Source organism: Camelus bactrianus, chromosome 7 (assembly GCF_048773025.1).
Source record: "Camelus bactrianus isolate YW-2024 breed Bactrian camel chromosome 7, ASM4877302v1, whole genome shotgun sequence".
Lineage (NCBI taxonomy): Eukaryota > Metazoa > Chordata > Mammalia > Artiodactyla > Camelidae > Camelus > Camelus bactrianus.
Genome location: NC_133545.1, coordinates 51553421 through 51578819, shown reverse-complemented (window position 1 = coordinate 51578819; position 25399 = coordinate 51553421). Strand labels below are relative to the sequence as shown.

The 25399-nt window shown below is 34.9% G+C and overlaps 1 protein-coding gene across 11 annotated transcripts in view; it reads right to left on the bottom strand.

The window, feature by feature from the left end:
- Positions 1 to 25399, bottom strand: part of CRPPA (CDP-L-ribitol pyrophosphorylase A) — a 358292-nt gene that overhangs the window by 188482 nt on the left and 144411 nt on the right. The window contains exon 10 of one of the 11 annotated variants that reach the window (XM_074367401.1): positions 22062 to 22153. The exons of the other annotated variants lie outside the window; for them this stretch is intronic. Coding sequence (XP_074223502.1) covers positions 22076 to 22153 — 78 coding nt within the window. The 3' untranslated portion in view covers positions 22062 to 22075. The remainder of the gene's footprint in view (positions 1 to 22061; positions 22154 to 25399) is intronic. 11 annotated transcript variants of the gene reach the window in all.

The window sequence follows — 25399 nt, the reverse complement described above, 5'->3', positions numbered from 1 at the left end:
ATAAATTGTACATTTTAAAACAAAGAATCTTACATTATGTAAATTATACCTCAGTAAATTTAACCTGAAAATACCCTCTAAACCATAAATTATAAGGTTGAAAATTGATTAACTTATTACATAAATATCAAGAATTTATATTCAAAGGACATTTGGAAAAAAGATACTTTTCTCCAAATATCTGAAACCAAAGAAGGCCAACTATATAAGGAATTCTTGCAAATCAACAAGAAAAAGATGGATACCTCAACAAAATGATGACCAAGGATAGGATTAGACTAAGCACAAAGGAAGGGAATTCAAAATGATCATAAGCATATGGAAAAAGTTGCTCAACTCATTAGTAACAACAAATATGGAAACTGAAGCAAGACATCAGTCACATCCATCGGATTGGTAGTTAGGAAGTCAAAAGTGGAGATTTAAAACTTTCATGCACTGTTGTAGAACTGCAGATTAGGGAAGAGAGTTTGGAGTCTCACTTCCTGTTTTAAGATGTCAATTTTCTTCCCCCACTCACTGAGTCTTTTTTCTCTGTAGCACTCCCCACTATCTGATACTTTTGTTGTCTGTCTGTTTCCCATACAACGTAAGCTATAATGAAGTTAGGAAGTTTTGTCTTACTTTGTCTAGTTTGTCTATTTTGGTTTTGGTTTTTTTTTTGGTCTATTTTGTCTACTACTGTGCATCCTAAGTCTTTAACAGTGAATATAACATTGACAAATTTAGGATATATTTCTAAATAAATTAATAAACATACTTTACACTTAATATTGACAGGTTTTTAGGTTAAAAGTCCACATCATGTTCTTAGCTGAATCCCAGGATTATTTTTTTCTACTAAAACTACTTAGAAAATGGGTGTGTGCATTGGAATATATCTTTAACAGAGAATTCCTGAGTTACAATAGCTCTACTTAATCACATTCTTTTAATTTTATATCATCCCTTATTACATAAAAATATGCAAAACAAGTACACAAAATTGTTTTTATATAACCAAAAATTATGAAGATGAGCATAACAGAGATGGATTAAGTGTTTATTAAATTAATAAACGAATGTTTGAGCTAGGCTGACAATTTGAACAAAGTCAAAAGAATCAGCAAAAATAATAAGACATAATAGGCTGGTTACTGAGACAGGAATTTTCTCAATGGAAAGAATGAAAAATCAAGTGAAGTGAATATATACCTCTGAAATAGCAACAACCCTGGCAATGGCTTAAGCTCTTGGGCATAGCATACACTAAACAAGTGCTTTCAGTAACAATAAGTAACAGTTTGACAGCAACATCCAGATGTAACTCAGAAAACTGAGTTATATAATAATCTTAAATGTAGAAGAAAATGCAAGGGTCATGACTGGCAACCTACATCTTATGAAGTAGGGGTGAACAAATCTTTTCCATAAAGAAGTACATCATAAGTATCTTAGGCTTTGCAGGCAAAATGGCCTTTGTCACAACTACTCAGCTCTGCTCTTGCAGCATGAAAGTCACCATAGACAATACAAATGAATAAACGTAGCTGTATTTCAATAAAACTTCTGTAATAAAAACAAGCAACCTGAGTTTATACTGCACAGCACAGGGAACTATATTCGATATCTTGTAGTAGCTTACGGTGAAAAAGAATATGAAAACGAATATATGTGTATTCATGTATGGCTGAAGCATTGTGCTGTACACCAGAAGTTGACACAACACTGTAAACCAATTAAAAAAAAAACCAAATAACCTGAAGGTCTAGCCCATGGACAGTAGTGTGATAATCCTTGTTAAAAAAACAAACAAAAACACTTCCAACTAAAAATCAATTATAAATCAGAAGTCATGAGTCTTTTATGTATATTCACAAGGAAAAAGTATTAAATGAAAAAGGGAAAATAAGGTTTAAAAAGTTACAGAATTAGAGTAAGGTAACAGTACCCCATTCTAATTTTATTTTTAACATCAAGTACCCAATAGACTACAAAGCCATTAAATTCTATAATTTTAATTTCTAAAATGTAAAGCATGGAGATTTACATGGAATTCTTTTAAAGAAAAATTCGACGAATTTTAATTATTTAGAAGGACTGTATCTTTCAGTTAATATACTCCAGATAGGATTTCAACGTAACCCTTAACATTATTCAGCAAAAAGTTCAAGACCAAAATAATCTATGATGTAATTTTCATCTTACTTTTTGAGGGGTAGAATAACTAAACTGTAAATTTTTCCACACATTTTAAAACCAACTATAAGATACACTTCAGGTCTCCACTGAGAGAATAGGAAGTAATTTTTGCTGGTTTTTTTTGAACATCTGGAAGTTCTTTATAGTCATACGCTCCTATGGCTTGGTGAAAATGTACTGCATTTTCAGGCAATGCATGGAAACCAATGAAAATGGTTCTCAGAGGCAAAGTTTTAACATTAAAGTTAACAAAATGAATTTGTAAGTATACATAAAGTAAAACTGAAAACTGGGAATATTTGAAAACTTGATGTTTAGAAATCTTAAACTGATTAGTTTTAAAAATAATATAAACCCAAATCATAACACTTTCTGAAGTAGTCTAATTTCCTCTTCACCTCTATTGAAAATAAAAAGAATAGCATTGAAATAATAAAATATTTAAATAGAAGAGACAGAATGACAGTTTAAATACTGAAGAAAATTGTTCTACCTGTTACTATGAGTCACTCTTGGGCTTAAAATTGTAGAATGTTTTGTTATTAGTCCCAAAGCCTCTGAACTTTAACATCAACCAAAGCAATACTATGTCTCAAATCTAAAATTTAGTGCAAACCCAGTAACATTTTCTATTATTCTCATTATTGGAAACATGAACTCACCAAATAGATGAAAGTAGTGTTTTTTAATCCTAAAAGTAAACTATCCTAAAAAAAGAATCATGTGTAGACTTTACTTAATACATATATCTAGAATTTGTTCTACAATATACACAGATTTCATATGCTGCTTGTTATAATGACTTTTCCTTATCCAAATCTCAGCAACAGCAATCTAAGTCTTTAGCCTTCGTAGTTACAAATTCACAGTAGTCCCTGGGAGTCAGAAGTGCAGGGGAACCACAAAGATGACAGAGTCCTGGTAAACTCTGAACTGCACATGTGTGGACTGACTCAAATAAATATTGTGAAAGATCTGAAATCTGAAGTATAATACAAAACACTGCTTAGGTCCCAGACTCTCCCCTGGTGGCACCTATGTGAGATGATTGGGTTATAATGCAAAAGCTTAGAAAACTAAACGGACATTGAAACCACAGCCCTCAACAAGCAAGGTAGGTTTTGTAATCTGAATATAACTAGGTGGACAGACCATTAAAAGAAATCAACATTATTGAGGGGACTTTAATAGAATACAGAATTTTACAATATAACATTTAAAATGTACTGGATACAGTAAAAAAATTTACCTAGCACCCCAAGGGGCAGAAAATGCTCAATAACTCTCAAGGGAAAAGAGAATAAACAGACACTGACATCAAGAAGACCCAGGTGGTGGAATTATCAATAACTTTAAAGCATGAATGATAACCGTCTCAGCAAAGAAAACATAAATTATAAACAATCCAATTTAAAAATGGGCAAAGGAACTTGAGCAGACATTTCTCCAAAGATATACAAATGGCCAATAAGCATATTGAAAAGATGCTCCCCATCACAAATCAGGGAAATGCAAATCAAAACCACAGTAAGATACCACTTCACATCCACTAGGATGGCTAACATCAAAAAAGTAATAAACAACACGTGTAGGTGACATTGTAGAGAAATGGGAATGCTTGTGCACTATAAATGGGAATGCAAAGTGGTGCAATTTCTAGGGAAGGTGGTGCAGCAGTTCCTCAAAAAAATTAAAAATACAATCAGACATACATTCCAGCAGCATTACTTCCGGGTGTAGCATACCCCAAACACTTGAAAGCATAATCTTGAAGAGATCTTTATATAGCCATGTTCATACCTGTATCATTCACAATAGTCAAAGGCAAAAACAATCCAATATCCATCAAGAGATGAGTGAATAAACAAAATGTGATATATATAATTATATATACATATGGGAATATTATTCACCTTTAAAAAGGAATTAAATTCTGACACACACTAAAACACGGATGGATCTTGAGACATTATGCTAAGTGAAATAAGTTAACCATAAAAAGATAAATACTGTATGATTCTAGTCAGATGAGGTAATTTAGAATACTTAAATTCATAGAAGTAGAATAGAGAATGATTGTTGCCAGGGGTTGGGGGTAAGGACAATATGGTTTATTATTTAATGGGTACACAGTTTCCATTTTACAAGATGAAAACTGTTCTCTGGATAGTTTGCAGGGATGGCTATATAAAGGAACAGGGAAATATTATAATTTTAAAACAAAAATTGAAACTTGGGCTGGCTGACCTCAGGAACAGATTAAAATCAAAAAGGGAAAAGAGTCACTGTCAAGATAGACAACTGAAATTTTCACATCTGAACAAAAGAAAGAAAATAATTGAAACTCAGCAGAGTCTCAGAAACCTGTAAGATAATATAAAAAACGACGTTTATTAGAGTTCCAAAAGGAGGAAACAAAGAGATTGATGCAGGGGAAAAATGTATTTTAGGAAATAATGAATTTCCAAATTTGAGAAAAAATGTATTTGCAGATTCAAAAGGCCTGCTAACCCCAAACAAGATAAATCAAGAAAATCATGTCCAGATGCAGCATTAACAGGTGAAAACTGAAGATTAAGAAAGTATCTTGAAAGCAGCTAGAGAAATAAGTGGCACATTATATATAGAAGAACAATAAATTAAATACTTTCATTTTTTAAGAGAAATCACAGGAGCCATATGACAGTACAACATCATTCTTAAAGTGCTGAAGGAAAAAAAAAAATCAAGCCAGAATTGTATAACCAGTAAAAATAACTCCCAGAAATGAAGGCAAACATTCTGAAATGAATAAAAAGTGAGAATTCATGATCATCAGATATGCTGTAAAAGAAATATTAAAGGAAGTTTTTTGGAACAGAAATGATACTAGAATCAAACTGGAATTCAGGAATGAAGGAAGATCAATAAACTTGATAAATACCTGGGGAAATATAATAAACTTTTTTTTCTTCATAAATTTGCTGAAGTATGAATGACTGTGTGAAACAAAAATTATAACACTGTTGGAAGGTTTCAATATGTGTAGACAAAATATACATAACTACAACATAGCAGGGGAGGTTAAAAGGAAACTACATGGTTGAGGGTTTCTACACTTCACTTGGAGTGACAGACTATTTACCTTAAGTAGATTATGAAAGGTTAAGCATGTTTATCATAATAAATCTACAAATCAAAAGTATACAAAGAGATAAATAAAAACTTACATAAATTGGAAGCAACAAAGATTTACTGTAAAGTACAAGGAACTATATTCAATATCTTACAATAACCTATAATGGAAAATATTCTGGAAAAAACTATATATAACACTTTGCTGTACACCTGAAACTAACATAGTATTGTAAATCAACTATAGTTAAACAAAAAAATTTTTAATAAAAAAATAAATTGAAATGCTAACAGATATTCAAACAATCCAAATGAATGCAGAAAAGAGAAAGGAGAAGAATGAAAAAACAGAGTACAAACATAAAACAATTACAAGTGGTAGATCTAATTCTATGTCAGTAATTACATTAAATATAAATGGTATAAACAAACATAAAAAATATCAATTTGGATTAAAAAATAAGTACCTAAAATATTGCCTACAAGAAACCAATTTTAAATAAAATGATATTGTTAGGGTAAAAGTAAAGTGGTAGGGAAAATAATCAACCATGAACACACCAACCTAAAGAAAGCTATAATGACAATAGTAACTTCAAAAGAAGAATTCAGGTAAAGGAACATTTCTAGGGATAAAGAAAGCATTATGTAACAATAAGAGAGTCAGTTCACCAAGAAGATATAGACCGTATCTCATGTCCCCAAACAACTTAAACCATTTAGAAGAATTGGAATCATACAAAGTATATTCTTACACTATAATAGAATTACACAAAAAAATCAACAACTGACACACATCTTGAAAATCCCCACATATTTAGGAATTAAACAACACATTAATCGCCAGTGAATGAAAAAGGTCTTTTCAAGAGAAATTAGAAAGTATGTTGAACTAAAAGAAAATGAAAAGACAACACATGGAACAGCCAAATAATTCTAAAAAAAAGAGATAAAGTTGGGAATCCTATACTAACAGATTTTAAGACTTATTATAAAGCTACAATTATCAAGACAGCATAGCACTAGCAAAACAGTAGATGGACAGATGGATAGAACAGAGTAAGAAGTCCTGAAATACCTACACAAACACAATTAGTTGTTATTTGAAAAAGGTGTAAAGACAATTCCACTGACAAATGACAGTCTTCTCAACAGAAGTGCTGGAATTTAATATCTGTATGTAAAGAAAAAAAAGAACCAAAACATATACTTTATACCTTGAATAAAAATTATCCAAAATGGATCGCATATCTAAATGTAAAACCTAAAACTGTACTCTTTAAAAGAAAATACAAAGGAAAATATTTTTGACCCTGGATAAAATAAACTTTTCTCATATAAGATGCCCCATAAAAGAAGAAAAAAAATAAATTTGGATTTCACAAAAATCAGTATGTTTATTCTGTGAAAGATGTCACTATGAGAATAAGACACATTTTTACAGACTGGGATGAAAAACTTTAAATTACAAATCAGATAAAAGACTAGTTTGAGGAACACATGAAAAAACTCTGAAGACACAAATCGGCAAAAGATTTAGACCAACAATTCACCACAAAAAACTATATGGATAGCAAATAAGGACATAAAAAGATGTTCTGTCATTAATAATTAGGGAAACAAATTAGAAACTCATGAGATACCACCGTACACCTATAAAATTGGCTAAAATAAAAATAAAACTCATAATGCCAAGTGCTAGTGTTGACATGAAGCAACTGAAAACCATACATTTCAGGTGGCAAAATAATAGCACTACTCTGAAAAAAAAGTTTAGGAATTTTCTTATAAAGTTAAATGTATACTTTCCATATGATCTAGCAATCACACTCCCAAGTATTAACTCTAGAAAAATGAAAACTTCTGGTCAATAAAAACCTGTACATAAACATTTATACCAGCATTACTCATAATCACCTAAATCTTGAAAGAAATCAAATATCCTCCTACAGGCTCAAACATCCACCAAAAAAGAATACTACTAACAATAAGAATGAACTATTTAAAAAAAATTTTTTATACTAAAATATACTTGACTTACATTGTTATGTTAGTTTCAGGTATACAGCAAAGTGATTCAGTTATATGCATATATTTTTCAGATTCTTTACCATTAGAGATTATTACAAGATATTGAATGTAGTTCCCTGTACTACACAGTAGGTCTCTGTTGTTTATCTATTTTTTATACAGTAGTGTGTATCTGTTAATCCCAAGCTCCTAATTTACCCCTCCCCACCTTTCCCCCTTGGTAAGCATAAGTATATATTTCTACTAAATATTATTCAACACTAAAAATTCCAAAGGCAAATGATTTTAAAATGTGAGCATTTGATTGTGAAAACACATAGTCCCTAAAAATAAACTATTCCAATTAAATTTCTTCTTCACATAATCTTTCCTTTTTAAATCCAAGTACAGTAGGAGTTACACAGTAATAGTAAACACATGATAATTCTATAAAGTTGGGCATCATCTTTGATGGGCCATCATATGAAGGGCTACTTTCCCTTTGGAATTTTTGTGGCCCTACTAAAACAACTGTGGTTTTCCAAGCACTACAACTTCAAGGTAAATTTTGTTATGTCTTTCTGTCCACCTACTATACCAACATCTTCCATCAATTCAAGAGCCAGAATAAAAGTTCAATAAATTGTAAACAGCAGAGAGGAGATTAACAAGGATTTCTTGGCTGTTGCCTAGGATAGGGAGTGAAAAGAGAGAGAGAGAGAGAAATGGCAAGTTTGACTGGAACTTGTCTAAGACACCTGAATGTTTTTTAAAGGTGGCTTTGAGATCTTCTCCTTAGCTACTGATGAAGCAGTTTGGCTGCTCAATTTAGGGACAGGGTGCTTACTTGGAAGATTTTGGTTCCTAGGAAACAAAGTAGGATGTATTGCAGGACAGTAACAGATGGAAATGACACACACAAAGAAAAATATAGCACTTGCAATGATTTTTGTCTGCTGACATCTGGGTATGTGTAAGGATATTTAGGGAGGAACCCAAAATGGGTTATTAGTGATTCCAAAACCATATGAAGTACAGTTGTTGAGCAGAATATCTGAAGATTCATACTCTGTAATGCTTTAGAGTTTAAAATAAAGAAGTAATTGGTAGAATATGAAGACTAATAAAAACATTCATGCATATATATACACAATCTTACATGAATTACTGGGAAATAGTGGGATAAAACACTTTGCTTTTGTCTCAAAAAACAAATATAGCATATATTGACTATTATCAAAAATGTTTTATTCTCTGAACTGAAATCATTTTTTGTGCCTTTCAGAGTGCTTTTAAATTTTCTTCCTTAATAGGATATTATATATTCAGTTAAAGGCAGAATATCAATGACTTATTTTTACATAATTGTATTCACCTCAGGATATTAATAAAAGTATGTGACACATAAAGTCAACGAACTTACGGAGACTGAGTAAATACCAAACCTACCAAAAAAAGGTAAGTTTGATATTGCTAAAATGCCTACAAAAGCATTTTTAAGACAACGCTGCTGTACTACTACTGATATGTAATATTGACTGAGCATTCACTACGTCGCTGTAGCTGTGTGAAGAGCGCTGCATGACTTAGGCTTCAAACCCTTTGTAAATTTGGTTCAGTCTCATTTATGATGAGGAATACAAAGATGCAGAGTAGGAATTATAACCAGTGTGTATCCTAGGAGTGTCTCAAGTATACAAAAGTTTTATTTCAATTTTGACACTCTGCTGGAAAATCAAACTGTTAACTGCATAGTAAACCAATGAGAGAAGTGACGTGAAATAATGAATTAAAATATTTATATTTGATTCAAAATTTTCAAAATCATGTTATTTAGTTCCCTGGTCAAACTTTCACTGTCCTGCTTTCTTTTTGGAACTCTAGTAACTAGATCTCTCTTTGTTTCTTTCTAAGCAGACACTCTATTCTTTGATAAACAAAGAAACAAAAAGCTGTGTTTTGGGGGAAAAAAAATTTGCTCATAGTTGCTGGTGGTAGGCAGTATAACGTTCCCTAAAGATGTACTTGTCTAAATTCCAGAAACTGTGAATTTGCTACTTACTGCTTTACAGGGGAAATGGTGCTTTTCAGGTATGATTAAGTTGAGGATCTAGAAATGGGAAGATTATCTTGGAATATCTTTACCTGGCTGGAGCATATGTAATCATAAAGGTACTTATAAGAGGGAAGTAGAAGGGGTGGAATGAGAAAGACATGTGACAATGAAAACAGAGATTGAAGTGATGCTCTTTGAAGATGGAGGAAGGGCCACAAGCCAAGGAAAGCAGGCAGGCTCTATATGCTGGAAAAATAATGAAAAGGGATCTCCCCTAGGGCCTTGAAAAGGAATACAACCTTGCCGACACCCTGATTTTTTTTTGGTGAATAACATCCATAGCTGTTTGCAGAAGTCTTTTTTTTTTTAAATTCTTTATGTTAATTTACATCAACAGAGAATTTTTCCATAGAGCAACCAGCAGTAGTAGCCATATCCATCACATTTTGGTAGATCACACTCATTTTAACATGTTTATATGAAAAAAGCTGTGCTTTCTGACCATCAGCAATAAAATGATAAGGTTATAAACCAAAGAAAAGGTTGCTAAGTGTTGTAGTTTTTTTGAGAAATATATAAGCCACAGAAGTATATAAAGTTTTAGTCAAATGATGTGTTATAATAATAATTTGATAGATATGTTGCACCATATAGACTACAGGTCCTCAACCCATGCTACACATTAGAATCACCTGCGGAGTTCTAGGAATCAACTCCATTGCGTGACCTACCCTGAGAGATTCTGATTTAATTGGTCTGGGTAGGATCCAGACATTGGTGGCTCTTAAAAAGCCTTCAGATGACTTTAATATACAGTTAGGCAGGGCTGGAAACTATCAATATCATCTTTTTTTCCCCTAAAATATGAGTCTATAACTCTTAGTAACAAATTTGTCGAGAGAGGTAAAATGTTCACAGTCAAAGCAATATAAGAAGACTAAACGATTACATTATAAAGGAGTGTATCTGTTATATCCTTTGTTAAACTGAAGGATGATATAACGATAATGACAGTTTTCTTGATCTAGCCATACGCATGGTTGCCTAATTTCTCTAATCCCATTAGGTGCTTAAATGACAATCATTAAGTTATACATTGGTTGAGGTATATGGGAATTGTTTTAAAGAAAATATTATATTTCTTAAAAGAGAAAAAAAGTTGAATACTAACTAGAGACCTTAAAAACATATCTACTTTCCAAATTAAAATATATTGATATGCATAATCAACATCCAGTAAAATACTCTAAGAAAAAATTAGAACCTGTTTTATTTGTTATTACTACCATAAAATTTACAAGTGGAAGAATATACACATAGTGCTAAACAGGTCAAATTCTTGAATTTTGTTACTTTTTATGTGATTTCTTTACCAAATCTCCAGCTTCAAGGTATAAACAAAACACATTCTGCGGTATCAAATGCACCAAAACAAAAACACGAACTTACTGGCATGAAACTGACCATTTCACTGCTATAATCCAAACTTCTCCACTAGAATACATTTTTTTCAAAATGTCATTCCTTTTGAAACTAAGGGAGCGCTTTTCTCAGTTTAAAAAAAAGCAAGTGTAAATTATTAAATTAATGCAACGATGTGACACTTGCTACTCTACATCTCATGTGTAATTATCTCCTCCACATACATGGCAGATGTTCTAACAATTTTATACTGAGAAACATTTAGAAATACTAAATATTAGTAAACAAAAGAGCACTGACTATATCCTTTAGCAAAAACAAATTGTTAAAATAGACCATTGTGTTTACAGTAAATAACTTACACAGATTTTTAATCTACTTTATATACAATCCATACACAGAAACATAATGTAATTAATCTCTAATGAGCAACAGAACTAGTGTAATTTTGATTATCATCAATATTTCTCAATCTGTAAACCTAATGTTCAATTGCTAGAAAGGGTGGTAAACATTTACTACTGAACAATAAATAAAAACATACGTAATCCATATGCTTCATTTGTTTCATAAATTACCTCTTGGCATCGAGCAGAAACACATTTCAGATTCTCCTATAATTAGCCAACTAACTGGTGTTAGGAAACCTTAATAGGAATAACAGAAGATGTACTTTCTCCTGGAGAAATTATATCAACTACCGAATGCCTGAAATCATTTTAATTAGTATTAAAATTTTTTTGAGTCTCTGGAATACAAAAAGGTTTATTAGGAATTTGGGGGAAGGTGGGGGACTGTGGTACATAAGCCACATAAGATTTCTTGCTGAATCAGAAAATAATTTAGAAATTACAAAATACAGATCGTCACTATGATTATAAACATCATTTCAATAACATCCTCATAAATCAGCCCACTGGGAACAAAGTCCATCTGTAAACGGAGTGTAACAATATAAATGAAGCATTTCATAAATTACCCAGTGGAAAACTCCAGCCTTAACCAACCTAACTAATATGGACTTAGTTAGGACTTCAGAGAGCATCTACTCCAATCCTCTCATTTTAAGAAGAGGAAACTCATGTTCAAAGAATTATATCTATTATTTTCATAATGAACTTCATTTTTAGTGAAGTATCAGTCTTGGCTCTGATTTCCACTTCAAGACCCTACTCACTCATAGCAGTTTTTAATCAATTAGAACCCACCCAGAGGTTAACCGTGACTTGTGCCATGTTTTTCTTCTCCTTACCCTTTTGAACTTCTTCTGCCTACCCCACGTTCCTTCACTTTCAACACACTGCACTACCTCAAGTCAAAAAAATTAAGAGGAAAAAAAGTCTAATGACCCATTTTTACCCTTAAGTGTACACTTCCAGACTGTGCCAATTATACTGAGTTGGCTAAGTAACGCAACCTGCCTTTAGATTTATTTAAGTACTTTCTGTAAGTGTCCAAAGAAAGACTTTATCAGGAAAGACCTTTGTGTTTCAAGCAGCAGAATATCCTGTATCACATGAGCTGGCTCAGGTCTTAATGAGGACATTATTATCTCAATCTCCCAGAGCTTTGCAGCCGAAGCACCAAGTTCCATGTCTCAAGGAGGCAAGGTTTCTCCATTATTTTTGTTTGTCAGCATTGCCAACTTCATCTGGAAGTTAGCTTTGTGTTTTGTAGATGTGGAAAGAATGGTGAGTCCCCTATTTACACCTAATTTGGGAGAGAATCATTTCCCATAGGCTTAAGAGTATAAAAAATTTCCCAGAAGCCTCCAGAAAATTTCCCTTGCATCCCAAAGGTCAGTGCTCAGTCACACCCTAAAGCAATCAACAGCAAGGGAGACAAGACTATCTTTAGACCAAGCAGTACATCTCTGGGACAAAGAATGGGCTGGTTTTTCCCTCTGACACATGACTTTATGTGACAGAACAGATTCTGAACAAAATCTGGGTTTAGGGAGAAAAGAAGCTAAGGGAATCATGGTTGCTGAGTCGTCAGTCCTCAATGTTAACGACTCCTTAAGCTACAAACTTTCCATACACAGACTTATTGCCTTATTTTCAAAATTGCGAGCCCCATCTACATGCTCCCATCCCTTCCTTAAAGGAGAAGACCCCAAATCTCATCTGGTCCCTGTGTTAAGCTCCGAGGCCAGGAGTGAGGTAAGCTCAGGCAAGAGCTATCATCTCCAATGGGTCCAAATTGCTTGGTGAACTCTATCTAAATGTAAGGTGTCTGCTCCTTTGTATTTACACACCAGTCAATGGCTGGGTAAAACCAGAAAGCAACTATAAAACACCAGAAAGAGGATCAATAGAAAGTAATCCAATGGAATCATAGGTCCAAAGCACACTCACAGACCTTCCTGGACAGAGAAAGTGCAGGTTTGGGAAGGGAACACATCCCTGGGGAGTCCACATTTCTGCTTTCTGAGAGGTTTACCCTTGCTCATTTTTATTGACAGATATACTGCTGAAAGTATTTATCAGACAAGATCTAGGAAAGATTTTTAATAGTCTACTTTTAGCCTGTAATTTTAGTATAATTTTTACTCATGTACAAAAATTCAGAAATGAAGTATTTAAGTGAAAGAAAGCCTCTTCTTTCATAATTTCCATTTTCCAGAAACGGTTTTAGAATAACAATTTAGAGGGGATGGTATAGGGGGGTAGAGCTCGGTGGTAGAGCACGTGCTTGGCATGCACGAGGTCCTGGGTTCAATCCAGCTCCTCTGTTAAGGGGGGAAGAATTCCTAGGAGGAACGGTATCATCAGTCAATAAAAAGAAAACCTTTTTTTTTTTTTTCAATTTGATGATAGAAAAGTTAAAAACAAAGCATCTAATTAACTTGTATCATCAAATATTACTCAGTGATGTACAGGCTCAATGACAAAGACAGGTTTTCTTTCCTCAGGTATTACCTTCATGCTACCAAGCTTATTACTTTAGGCCCTTTGAGCATATGTACCATGTGGTTCCTTTCCGTTCTAGTCATATGTGTTTAATTAGTCATGTATACTGCAAACACACACTTGGTCACTAAATTTCTAGGGGATTTTCTGTTCCTAAAACTTGAAACTTGTGATAATATTTCTGGATTATGGCCCAATAAGCACATTTATATTTTTGGTTTATTTTAGGCAGGAAGACATTTTATTAACATTTTAATAATCCATGTTAGCTTGAGTATTGTAACAGAGAAAACATATGAAGTGGTGCATTTTCCTGGGCCCTTTTCATACCTAATTTCTGCTAGTTAAATTTTGAACTATTCTAGGCTATTCCATTTTTCTGGGAACCTTAAAAGATCTAAAGCAACTTATTAAACAAAGAGCAACCATCAACAGTGTTCAGCTCATTATAGCTACCATGAAGGAAATACAGATACGTGAATCAGAAAAACAATTAAGGCTCCACATAAAGAGAAATATGACCATGACATGGTAGACACAAACACAATCTGGTTATTTGGAGGTCATATGGAATAGAGAGGAGTCAAATAATTCCTTAAGCAGTGGGGAGATAATGAAGAAGACACATGGACTGACAAGAGGCTGCAGAGGCAAATCTCATTCATGGAAGGAAACCCAGGAAAAGCACTAGGGAGAATCCAGAGATGTGTGTGGTGAAAGCAGATACTTAAAGATTACTACTCAGCCATGAAAAAGAATAAATATTACCATCTGTAGCAACATAGATGGACCGAGAGATTATCATACTAAGTGAAGTAAGTCACACAGAGAAAGACAAATACCATATGGTATCACTTATATGTGGAATCTAAAATATGATACAAATGAACTTATTTACAAAATAGCAATAGACTCACAGACATAGAAAACAAACTTACAGTTATCAAAGGGGAAGGAGCAGGAGGGATAAACTAGGAGTTTGGAATTAGCAGATATAAATTAGTATATATAAAACAGATAAACAATAAGGTCCTATTGTATAGCACAGGGAACTATACTCCAAAAAAATTGGGAAGTGCAAATACCCAAGATGAGCACTTCAGGCTGCAAGGTGACATAGTTTGTGATCTTAGATAAATGAGGAGCTGGATCAATGCGAGAAGGAAATGCATGATTTTGGACAAAGTCATTCTTTCCATCTTTAAGAAATCTTTATTTTGTACTATTTTACAGCCAGAAAAATGAGAACAAATGTGTGCTGTGAGACAAAGACAAGACAAGGCGAGAGAATGCTGTAGAACACATTAGCATCAAAGTGCATATTCAATGACACAGACATTGGTATGGTTTCAAAACTATATTCACTGACTGAAGTGGTTATTATATATCTATGTGTATATAATACATTCAAAAAACGTATCATACAGTATTGTAGCACATGAAAAATGCATCATGTGTATTCATTCCTACCCAGACAACAATATTGTCTGGAAACTTGTGGCTGCATATTTACCATCTGGCAACTGGGAAGCATTAGCAATTGAGCATCTCGATGTTTGAGCAAGAGCTACCACATACCCACATGCATGGAAAGTCTGAATCAGCAGCAAAGCCAGAAGCATATGTCCTGCCAAAGAATGAATATTCATAGTGTTGCCAGTACCACACAGGTTGAATTAAATGCAAATGCAAACAACTGCTACAATTTCACACTGATATTTTGCCTGACAGAACATCAAAGATCAAAATATAGCATGATATAGGATAATTCATCACAAGTGTGTACATAGTTAATGTGAGGAAATGGATCGGAGACTAGGAGCAATCACAGAGGAGTGGCTTTTCTGAATGGGAAAGAACACCGTAAAGGAATAGAATATAGACCACATGGAGAATCCTAAGTGAAAGGATCTAAGGTAAGTAAGTTTGGGGAATCCTTTACAAAGATGTAATTGCTTTAGCCTTACAGATTTGAAAATGTAGACTTCCATCTTTCTAAAGTCTCTTAAGACGTATTTATCACTACTCTAAAGCCATTCAACTTTAAGTATCCAAATCTCTCATACAGTAATTCTTCGGTTCTTCATAGTCTACCAAGATCAAATTAAAAAGTTCAAACACCAAAAGCTAGACTTTCAAACATGAGGCTAAAATGAAAGTTCACTCAAACACATAAATGTCAAATCAGCTTGCAGACATATAAACCAGATGTCTCCCTGCTAGCATGTGCATATACCTCACAAGGGTCTGTTTTCACTGTTCCCACTGTTTCATTTCAAGTTGTCCAGGCTAGGTTAAGCTAAAAAATTATTTTTAATTGTTACCTTTTAACAGAAGATATCACTAACTTAGAAATACTGCTTCAAATAATGTATAATGCAGAGAAATAAGGATTTGAACCTCTTGTAAGCATTAGAAACAAAGGATTAAGTACAGTGCAGTTTGGATCGCTGTGTTACAAAATGAATCAAGTAACTATAATTATACAATAAGCATTCCTCAATAGATTTATTCCATTTGGCTTCCTCTGGATAAGCAACAATAAAAAGAAATCTTCCAAAAAACACAGGTCTGGTCATGTTATTCCTCCAGTTAAAAACTTTCAAAGGCCTCCCTTGTCTTTAGAAGCAGCAATTTTTAGCATAGCTTTTGGGACCAGCTTCAACCTGGCATCCTCACAGTGTAGAGCAGTTTCTTCCAACATTTTCCAGAATGAGGACCCTTTTCAACTTCAGAATTGCTCACAGACTATATACCACCCAGCAGGATTACAGAACTTCCAGTATTTATCAGTTGACTCATGTATAATGAATTTAATAATGTATCTGTATGAATTATAACATATATATGTATTTGAAAATAATATGTATAATTATCATCTACACAAAATTCTGAGAGCAAAATAAGTTGAAGACCTTTGTAATGGCTTTATACCTCATGGTGGAGGAACCACTCCCATGCTGAAAAGAGTAAAAAACCAGGAATTTCCCAGGCACTGTTGTAGCTCCACTGGCTAGCACTATACTTGCAGGAAGTGTGTGCTCCTGCTTATTTGCTGAAAGAATGAACTCTTCAGACTACAGTTCTAGTCACAGTTACCAAACTTCAGGGCTCTGTATTAGTTGCCTCCCCACTGGCCAACCTGAGACGGGGCTCTCCCTCAGCCTCTTCAAGTCTCTGCTTTAATTTCACCCTCTTACCAAGGAAAACCTCCATACAGGATTCTCAAGGCCCCCTAACTTACTGCATGTCATTTTTTTTTCCACTTACCACTTTCAACCATTCTCTAAATTACTCTAGAATTTTTTGGTATTAGTTTCACTTTGCCTCCCATCCACTAGAACACAAGCTCTACATGTGCAGAGATTTTTTACATGATTTGCTCACATTCTCAAAAAAAAAAAAAAAGTCTGGTATAGTGACTTTTAAAAAAAAAATGATTTAGTCTTTGGACAAATCATTCCATCTTGTTATTTCTGATCTTTCATCCATTTAAAAAAAAAGGATGAAATTGCTTCTACTCAATTTACAGAATGGTTTAGGGAATCAAGTGAATGTGATCAAATCACTGTTCTAAAATTTCTATGCTTAAACCTGCAGTTCTTCCACATGGGCTGGTGCAGGTGAAGAAGGTAAGAGAAGTGAGGCTTCCTCGCTCTCCTGGAGGCCGACAATGATAATTTACCTCCTCAGCTAGATACAGTTCAATCCATGAACCTATGTTAATCATTACATTGGCATGACATGATCTAACTATAAAGATAGGCTGTAGGCTTTAATTACAAATTTTAAGTCATCTTGCTTCAACTTGGCATTTTTTCCCCCAAAATGCCTTCAGGTTCCCAATGGAGCAGGACAAGATTCTCCACAATCATGGGTATGCTGGTTAATTTTGTGTGTCAACTTGGTTAGGCTAAGGTGCCCAGTTGTTTGGCAAACACTAGTCCAGATGTAGCTGTGAAGGAGGTTTTTTGATGTGATTAACATTTGCAATCAGTATATGTTAAGAAAGCAGACTCTCCTCCACATTGTGGGTGGGCCTCATTCAATCAGTTGAAGGCCTTAAGAACAATGATTGCGGTTTCAGCAAGAAGGAATTCTGCCTCAGGACTGGGACCTAAAATTCCTGCCTGAACTTCCAGCCTGCTGGCCTGACCTACTGATTTCAGACTCGCTGGTTCCTATAATCAAATAGCAATCTCCTTCTCTCCCCACATATAGTCTACTGGTTCTTTTTCTCTGGAGAGTCCTCACTAACACAATAGAGTTCTGGCAACTGAAGTTTTAGAAACAATGTTAGTGACACGCCTTCTTAGACAGGCAAAGGCAATATACAAATTTGATAAGTTACTGCTTATGGAAACTAGTTTACTTAAGGTACTTAATGCACAGATTTTAGGTGTAAAGTTTAATAAGCTTTGACAAATACAACTGTCTAACACAACCCCCATCAATACACAGAACATTTCCATCATCTTCCCTGCCTTTCCCCACTGTTTTGATTTCTGTTACTACGTATTAGTTTTGCCTGTTCTAGAATTTCATATAGAAGTCATACAGTATGTACATTTTGAAAATGGTTTTATTGCTTAACAACGTACCTGAGATTCAACTACATCATTGTGTGTATCTATAGATTTAGTTTTTAAATTTTATGTTTAGGTTTCTGATCATCTTGAATTTTTGTGTTAGTGAAAAGTGAAGTTTGAAGTTCAGTGCTGTCTGATAGTTCTTTCCAGTTGTTCTAGAAGAATTTGTTGAAAAGATTTTCCTTTCCCTATCAAATCACCTTGACACCTAAGTAAAAATCAATTCATTATATATGTGTGGGGTCTATTTTTAGATTCTCCATTTTATTCAATTCCTCTTTCTTACACCAATTCCACATAGTTTTAAACTCTGTAATCTTTCAAGTCTTTAAATCAGCTGGCACAAGTCATTCAATTTCATTACTTCGAAAGGTAATTACAGCTCTTCTAGACCTTTTGCATTTCTATATAAATTTGAGACCCAGTTTGTCATTTTCAAAGATAAATGCCTGTTGCTATTTTGATTGGGACTACGTTGAATTAAAGCTCACTTGGAAGAAAACTGTCATCTTGTCAATCCAGGAATATACGTATTTCCATTTATTTAGGTATTAATTTCTCTCAGTAATATTTTGTAGTATTTAGAGATTTTGAACATTTTTCTAAATTTATATTTCTAAGTGTTACATTTTATCATGCTACTGTGATATTAATTTTTAACTTTAATTTCTGAGTTTTTGTTGCTACAATACTAAAATCGAATTAATTTATCTGTGTTGACCTTATATTTAAAAAAGCAGTATTCCTCCAAACTTAGTCAACTATGGGACTTTTTCATAACATACTTATTTAAAACTTAGGGACTTAATATTCTACATAGCACAATGTAAAAATGTTGCTTTACTTAAAGGTAAATTTGCTTCAGTGAACAACTCTGCATTTATAACTTGTGATACACTAAAGCTCTCAACCCTAGAGTCTCCTACTGATTAAAAAAAATGAACTTTATGATAATTCTGTATTTTAAATTGCTGCTCTTACAAGCTTAGAAAGAAATGGAATAAACATCTAGTATAAATGCCATAAATATAAAAGTTGTTGAATATCAATCTTTTTTTCTTTTAAGTCTTTATAAATCAGTGAAGTAGCACCACTCTTGCAGAGGCAGGACACAGGCCTCAGGGCACGACTCCTCTGTGTGCTTGTCTATTGGGTGTGAACAGGGCCAATTCACTGAGCATTTTCTTCATTTATGCAGGATTTTCTCCCCCACTTTCTTCTGGAATTTAGAACTCTCCCAACTTCTTCACCACCCCCAACTTTCTCTTCCTTCAACCAAATAGCAGTGAACCTGACTTTTTATACACTGTGGCTAATTAATTTCAATAAAACTGCCACATACTTATGGTCAAAATTTACCAGGAGCAGGCAATTTAAGCCTTACTGATAGAATTAAACACCTCTTTACCCATGTCAAAAAAAAAAAAAAAATTATCAAGGAGATGGGGAGCTAGAGTGATAAAAAGGGGACAAACAAGCCTTTAAATCACACTGGGATTTTTCCTGGAGGAAACCTAACTTAGGCTTCTTAAGCCAAGTTGTAAAGCAGAAGGGAGTGTGAACCTAAGTCTTTATTGTCCAGACACAACACTGTTGTCCTGAGATACACAATACAGGGGCCTTCTACAAGTGGGTGAGACAGGGCACATCTCTCTCTGGCTCCTTCTGGAACATGGAACCTACTCTGTCCAAGTAGAATGCGGAGGGCTTCTCTTTATAGACGGCTCCTATTCTGCCCCTAAAGAGATTCTACACACACACGCGCACACACGCGCGCACACACACACACACTTTTGTTAGTGCTTATTTTCCAGGTCTCAAGCTCCCTTACCAATGTCCATCCATAACCTTTATGTCTCTTAACCTTTCCCTCAATTTGATTACAAGGCTTCTAACAAAGTAGCACATCATGGAGCTGCAGTCTCTCTGCCAACAAATGTAACTGAAAGAGAAAATATCAGAAAAGAAAAAAATCTATAGGAAATTTTCTCTACCCCAGAACAAGCTAGGTGACAAAGAAAACTCATTTTGAATTTACTTCTTGTGTGTCTTATTTTGCTGCAGTTTCCATGAATAAGTTTGTGTGTGTGTGTGTGCACTTCATCAACTGAGTTGCAGGAGTATAAGGTATACTTTCCCTTAAGGTCAAGATAGAGAGGATACTGAAGACCAGATGACCAGACTGACCAACAGTCAGTAGTCTGATGCACCTTCATAGTTAGAAAGCTGTACAAACTTGAAATTACGCACTGTGAGTATAAAACGTTTTCTCTTTGGCGTTTTTTTGGGGGGTGGGGGGTTAGTTCTTAACATACGTAGAGAATATGACAGTTTCCAGGGATAGTGTTGAGGAGGTAGCACCTGGGAATGAGTTAGGTAAGAGATTGGAACAGAGACTTCTGCAGTTTGAAACATCTCCCCAGATCATCCTGAAGGTTCCTGCACCACCACTAGTATTATCCCACCTCCACAGAGACTCATGAAGGCAAATTTAAAAAAAAAAAAAAAAAAAAAAGGCAAGAAAAACATTGTTTACAATTTTTTTTTATAATGTACAATTAGGAGCCTAACCTAAAACAAAGTAAGCTACACAATGATCCCTGGAAGCAAAGATAAGGTGAGCAGATAATTAAAGTGAGTGCTATTAGAGAAAGTGTTATGGCTCCCTGTTGCTCTCTGGAATGCAAGCCCCCAAGCCAATTCTGGCAGCACAACAGAGCAAGTGTCTAAGAATGTTTCCTTCTAGAATCAAGCATTTCCAGAGACTTAGTTTTTTTTTTTTTTTTAACAAGGTTAATTTTAAAATTGACTTAAGCTTTTATTCTGCTTCTCTGCAAACTTGAAACTGTTTCTGTAACACAGCCCCACCTGCAGCTGATCAAGACAGCCCAGGCCAGGAAACAGTCTATCTGGGTCTTGATGCCCAGCCAGTGCTGGATTCAGTTGCACTGAGATGGACATTTCCCAGAAGAGCAGAGAATGGCCTCAGCCTCCCTTGTCTACAACAATGCAGAACACGTCCTGGGAAGTCCTGAGCCTCATTCTGGCCAGGAGTTAGGTCTGAGAAAGTGAAGGGATGCCTGACATGCTCAAGCAATTATAGTACCTTCCTCACCATCTTTGGAGACTGTGGGTGCTCCACCTCAAAAAGCCTCTTTTCCCCTTGTTGGACTTTTTCTCAGGCAGTCTCTTCAGGCTCTGCTCCCCAAGGCCCCTCCCACCCCTGCATGTCCATTCTCGCCTCTGCATGGGAACAGACCATTTGCTTCAGCTGCATTTCTTGCTCTTCACTCCTCTGTAAAAACTAAAGACAAAGACGGGTTCTGGGTTGCCAAGCATACCCAGACCAGGATTCCTTTGGCTCCTCTCTGCTCCGTATCCCATAGTCAAGGAAAGAGCCTGCCAGCCTCCATGGCCAACAGTATCCCACCCTTGAAGAGCCAAGGAGAGAAGGCTGGATCATAAAGTAATCTCAAGAATAGAAACTACTAAATTAAAAGTCCACTACATGTTAATAACATGACATGGCTTTCATTTTAGAGTGTCTATATGCAATTTTGTTGTAATTTAAAAAGTTCTTCTACAAAAGCTTCACTGAGCAGGTAAAGACTGTGGCGTATTTGAGGTCCAAATTTAGTTCATTTACTTATTAGCTTATGGTATGGGGAGTTACTTCAGTTTCTGGGCCTGGGATTTCTCACTAGTAGACGGTGGAATGATTAACACCCATATCACAAGACTATTCTGAAGTCTCAATGAGCTTGCGTATAAAAGTACCTAGCAGACGGTGTTCAAAAAAGTGTTAGTCTTCCCATACTCTCTGGATCACTGATTTTAACAAATGCCCTTCCTTTGGCAGATTCGATCACCTAGGAATGGGCAGAAAGAAAAAAAAAAGAATGTAAAATAAGAGTTAGTAGGGTTATCTTAAGCTGAGAGAAGAAATGCTGTAGATACTGACATCAGGCACATTCAAGAGAAATGCAGTGGTGGTTCCCAAATAGCGTGGCTGACTGAATTTCAAAGATGCAGAGTCTCAAACCTGAGTGTCTGCAGAGAATTCCAGAATTCAGTCACAGACAAAAAAAAAAAAAAAAAGAGCCATCTTCCTTGATCAAGATCTATTCCTATCACATCCAACTTTCTGGTCACACAAAAGTAACCATCACTCTTGGTTTCATTTTCCCTGAATAGCAAAGACAGTGAACATCTCGATTACTCAGAGCCTTGCTGTCTGTTTGTTCACAATGATGTATTCATGATAGAGGTGTGGCACATTTAATCATGTTTACCTTATTCTGTTTGACCTGGGTTTGGGTAGGTTTTCATTTTTGTTTGTTTGTTTGTTTGTTTTTAAGGGGTCTTCCCAACTATGCTGCAGATGAATAAAGTGACTATTGTGTTTCACTAAAACATGACTGCCAGCATTTGAGTGATCAACAGGGTTGACATATTTTGTGTATTAAAATAATATATATCATTGGGTTATGAGAAGACATGTTATTATGAAAACAGCAACAAAACTCTATTTTGAACAGCAAAGGATACCATAAACAAAATGAGAAGACAACCTACAGACTGGGAGAAAATATCTGCAAATGATGCAACTGACAAGGGATTAATTTCCAGAATATTTAAACAGCTTATACAGCTCAATAACAACAACAACAACAACAAAAACAACAACAAAAACAACAAACAACCCAATCAAAATGGGTAGAAGACATCTCAGAAATTTCTCCAGAGAAGACATACAGATGGCCAACAGGCACATGAAAAGATGCTCAGTATCACTGATTATCAGAGAAATGCAAATCAAAACTACAATGAGGTATCACCTCACACCAATCAGAATGGCCATTATTCAGAAGTCCACAAACAATAAATGCTGGAGAGGGTGAGAAGAAAAAGGAACCCTTCTACACCGTTGTTGGCAATGTAATTTGGTGCAGTCACTAGGGAAAACAGTATGGAGATTCCTTTGAAAACTAAAAATAGCCTTACCATATGATCCAGCAATCCCACTCCTGGGCATATATGCTAAGCAATCTCTAATTCAAAAAGATACACGCATCCCAATGTTCATAGCAGCACTAAACACAATATCCAAGACATGGAAACAACCTAAATGTCCACCAACAGATGAATGAATAAGGGAGTTGTGATTGATATATGTATCAATGTGATGGAGTACCACTAAGCCATAAAAATAATAAAATAATGCCATTTGCAGCAACACGGATGGAGCAAGAGATTATCAAACTAAGTGAAGTCAGACAGACAAAGACAGATACCACAGGACATCACTTTTATGCAGAATCTTAAAAAAATTACACAAATGAAATTATTTACAAACCAGAAACAGACTCAGACACAGAAAACAAACTTACGGTCACCAAAGGGGAAAGAACATGGGAAAGGATAAATTAGGAGTTTGGGATTAGCAGATACAAACTACTATATAAAAATAGACAAAAAAGTCCTACTGTAGAGCACAGGGAACTATATTCAGTATCTTATAATAGCCTATAATGAAAAAGAATATATGTAATTGAATCACTATGCTGTAGTACCAGAAACTACACAAAATTGTAAGTCAATTATAATTCTTTTTGGAAAAAAAGAAACATACACATTTGCAATCCATATGGAAAAAAACCCAGAAGTTTCAATTTAGGACAGCATATCTCCTTCATTCCTTTAGATATCAAATTAATAATATTCTATTTTCTACTGGAAAATTGATCCCTTCAGGATCAATATAAAATCATGAGAACTGCAAAACTCTTGGCACATGAAGATTCTGCCCTAATCTCTGCACTGTGTGTTGACAAAACTCTAGCATGACTTCAAGCAATATTAAGGCAATGTCCCTAGGATGACCCCAGCACCCCTCCCCACAAAATACTGCCAGGAGAATCTACTATTTGTTCCAGCCAGTACCGGAGGATAGGCTCCTGACCTCCTCTGTCAGAGTTTACTAAAAAGGGCTTAGAACTGTGACTCCTTTCTCTGTCCCTTTGAGATGTACATATACCTCCTACATGTCAGGACAGTCTTTCTCAAGAACCCAAAAGCCATTCCTTTGAAATGTCATTATCAGGAAGGACAGGGCTTTGGTCTCCCAGACCCCTTGGGAGAACAGAATCTTAACTTCAGTAATCGCCAGTTAACACAACAGCTGGCCAAACCAGCTGTTCTGCTGACCAACCTTTGGTAACTTTTCACATAAGGCGCGCGCTTGGCCCTCCCCCACTCCTTCATCCTCCCTTTAAAAGGCCCAGTCACCTATTCACAAATCCGAATGGAGCTCAGTTGCTTCCCCTACTATTCAGTCAGCAGGTACTGAATAAAATCCGTTTAAACTAGTGTTCAGCTATTAAAAAAAAATACTTTGACAGTAGTGCCTTTGAGATGTGTAAAGTGTATGTCCAAAGACTAATTAATTTTAAAACCTAGCATCACAGCACAAAACTATCCTAATAAAATGGATTAGAATAAAAGAACTAAAATATTTAATCAATGTCCTTGAGTCTTCTAACAATTCTATAAACACACACACACACCATTTAGTAGGAGTCTAAGTTTCAACTCTGTTAGCATGAGCCAAGTAAAATAAAACAAACAAAAACCCCTGCTAATTCTGTAAACACAAACTAAAATTATTTTTGTATTATCATTACAATAAAGTTATCCTGAATCACATTTCTATGGAGAATCTGTATGTTTCTGAATATATGCTCAAAGCATCAATTTTTTTTAAGTCTAGGAAAATTTTTTCTCTTACTTGATCAAGTATTTTTGCACTGACTAGAGAATTCATTAAGGCAGATTCGTTCATGGTGTGTCTGGTTTCCAGATTTTGTTAATTTCAAAAAAAAACCCAAGCAATCATACATTCCACTCTAATTTATTCCAAAACTATCACCTTAAGATCTGTTGACTTCCAAAAGAAATGCCTTTCCTTCTACTGGACATTACTACTTTTCTACCAAACAGATGAATTTCTACCCACTCAGAAGAGCTCTTGAGCAAGAAGCAACTGGCTATGCTTCAGTACTTACTAAGCGGCAAATTCCCCATCATTATATGAATTCACATTAATGCCTCAGCAT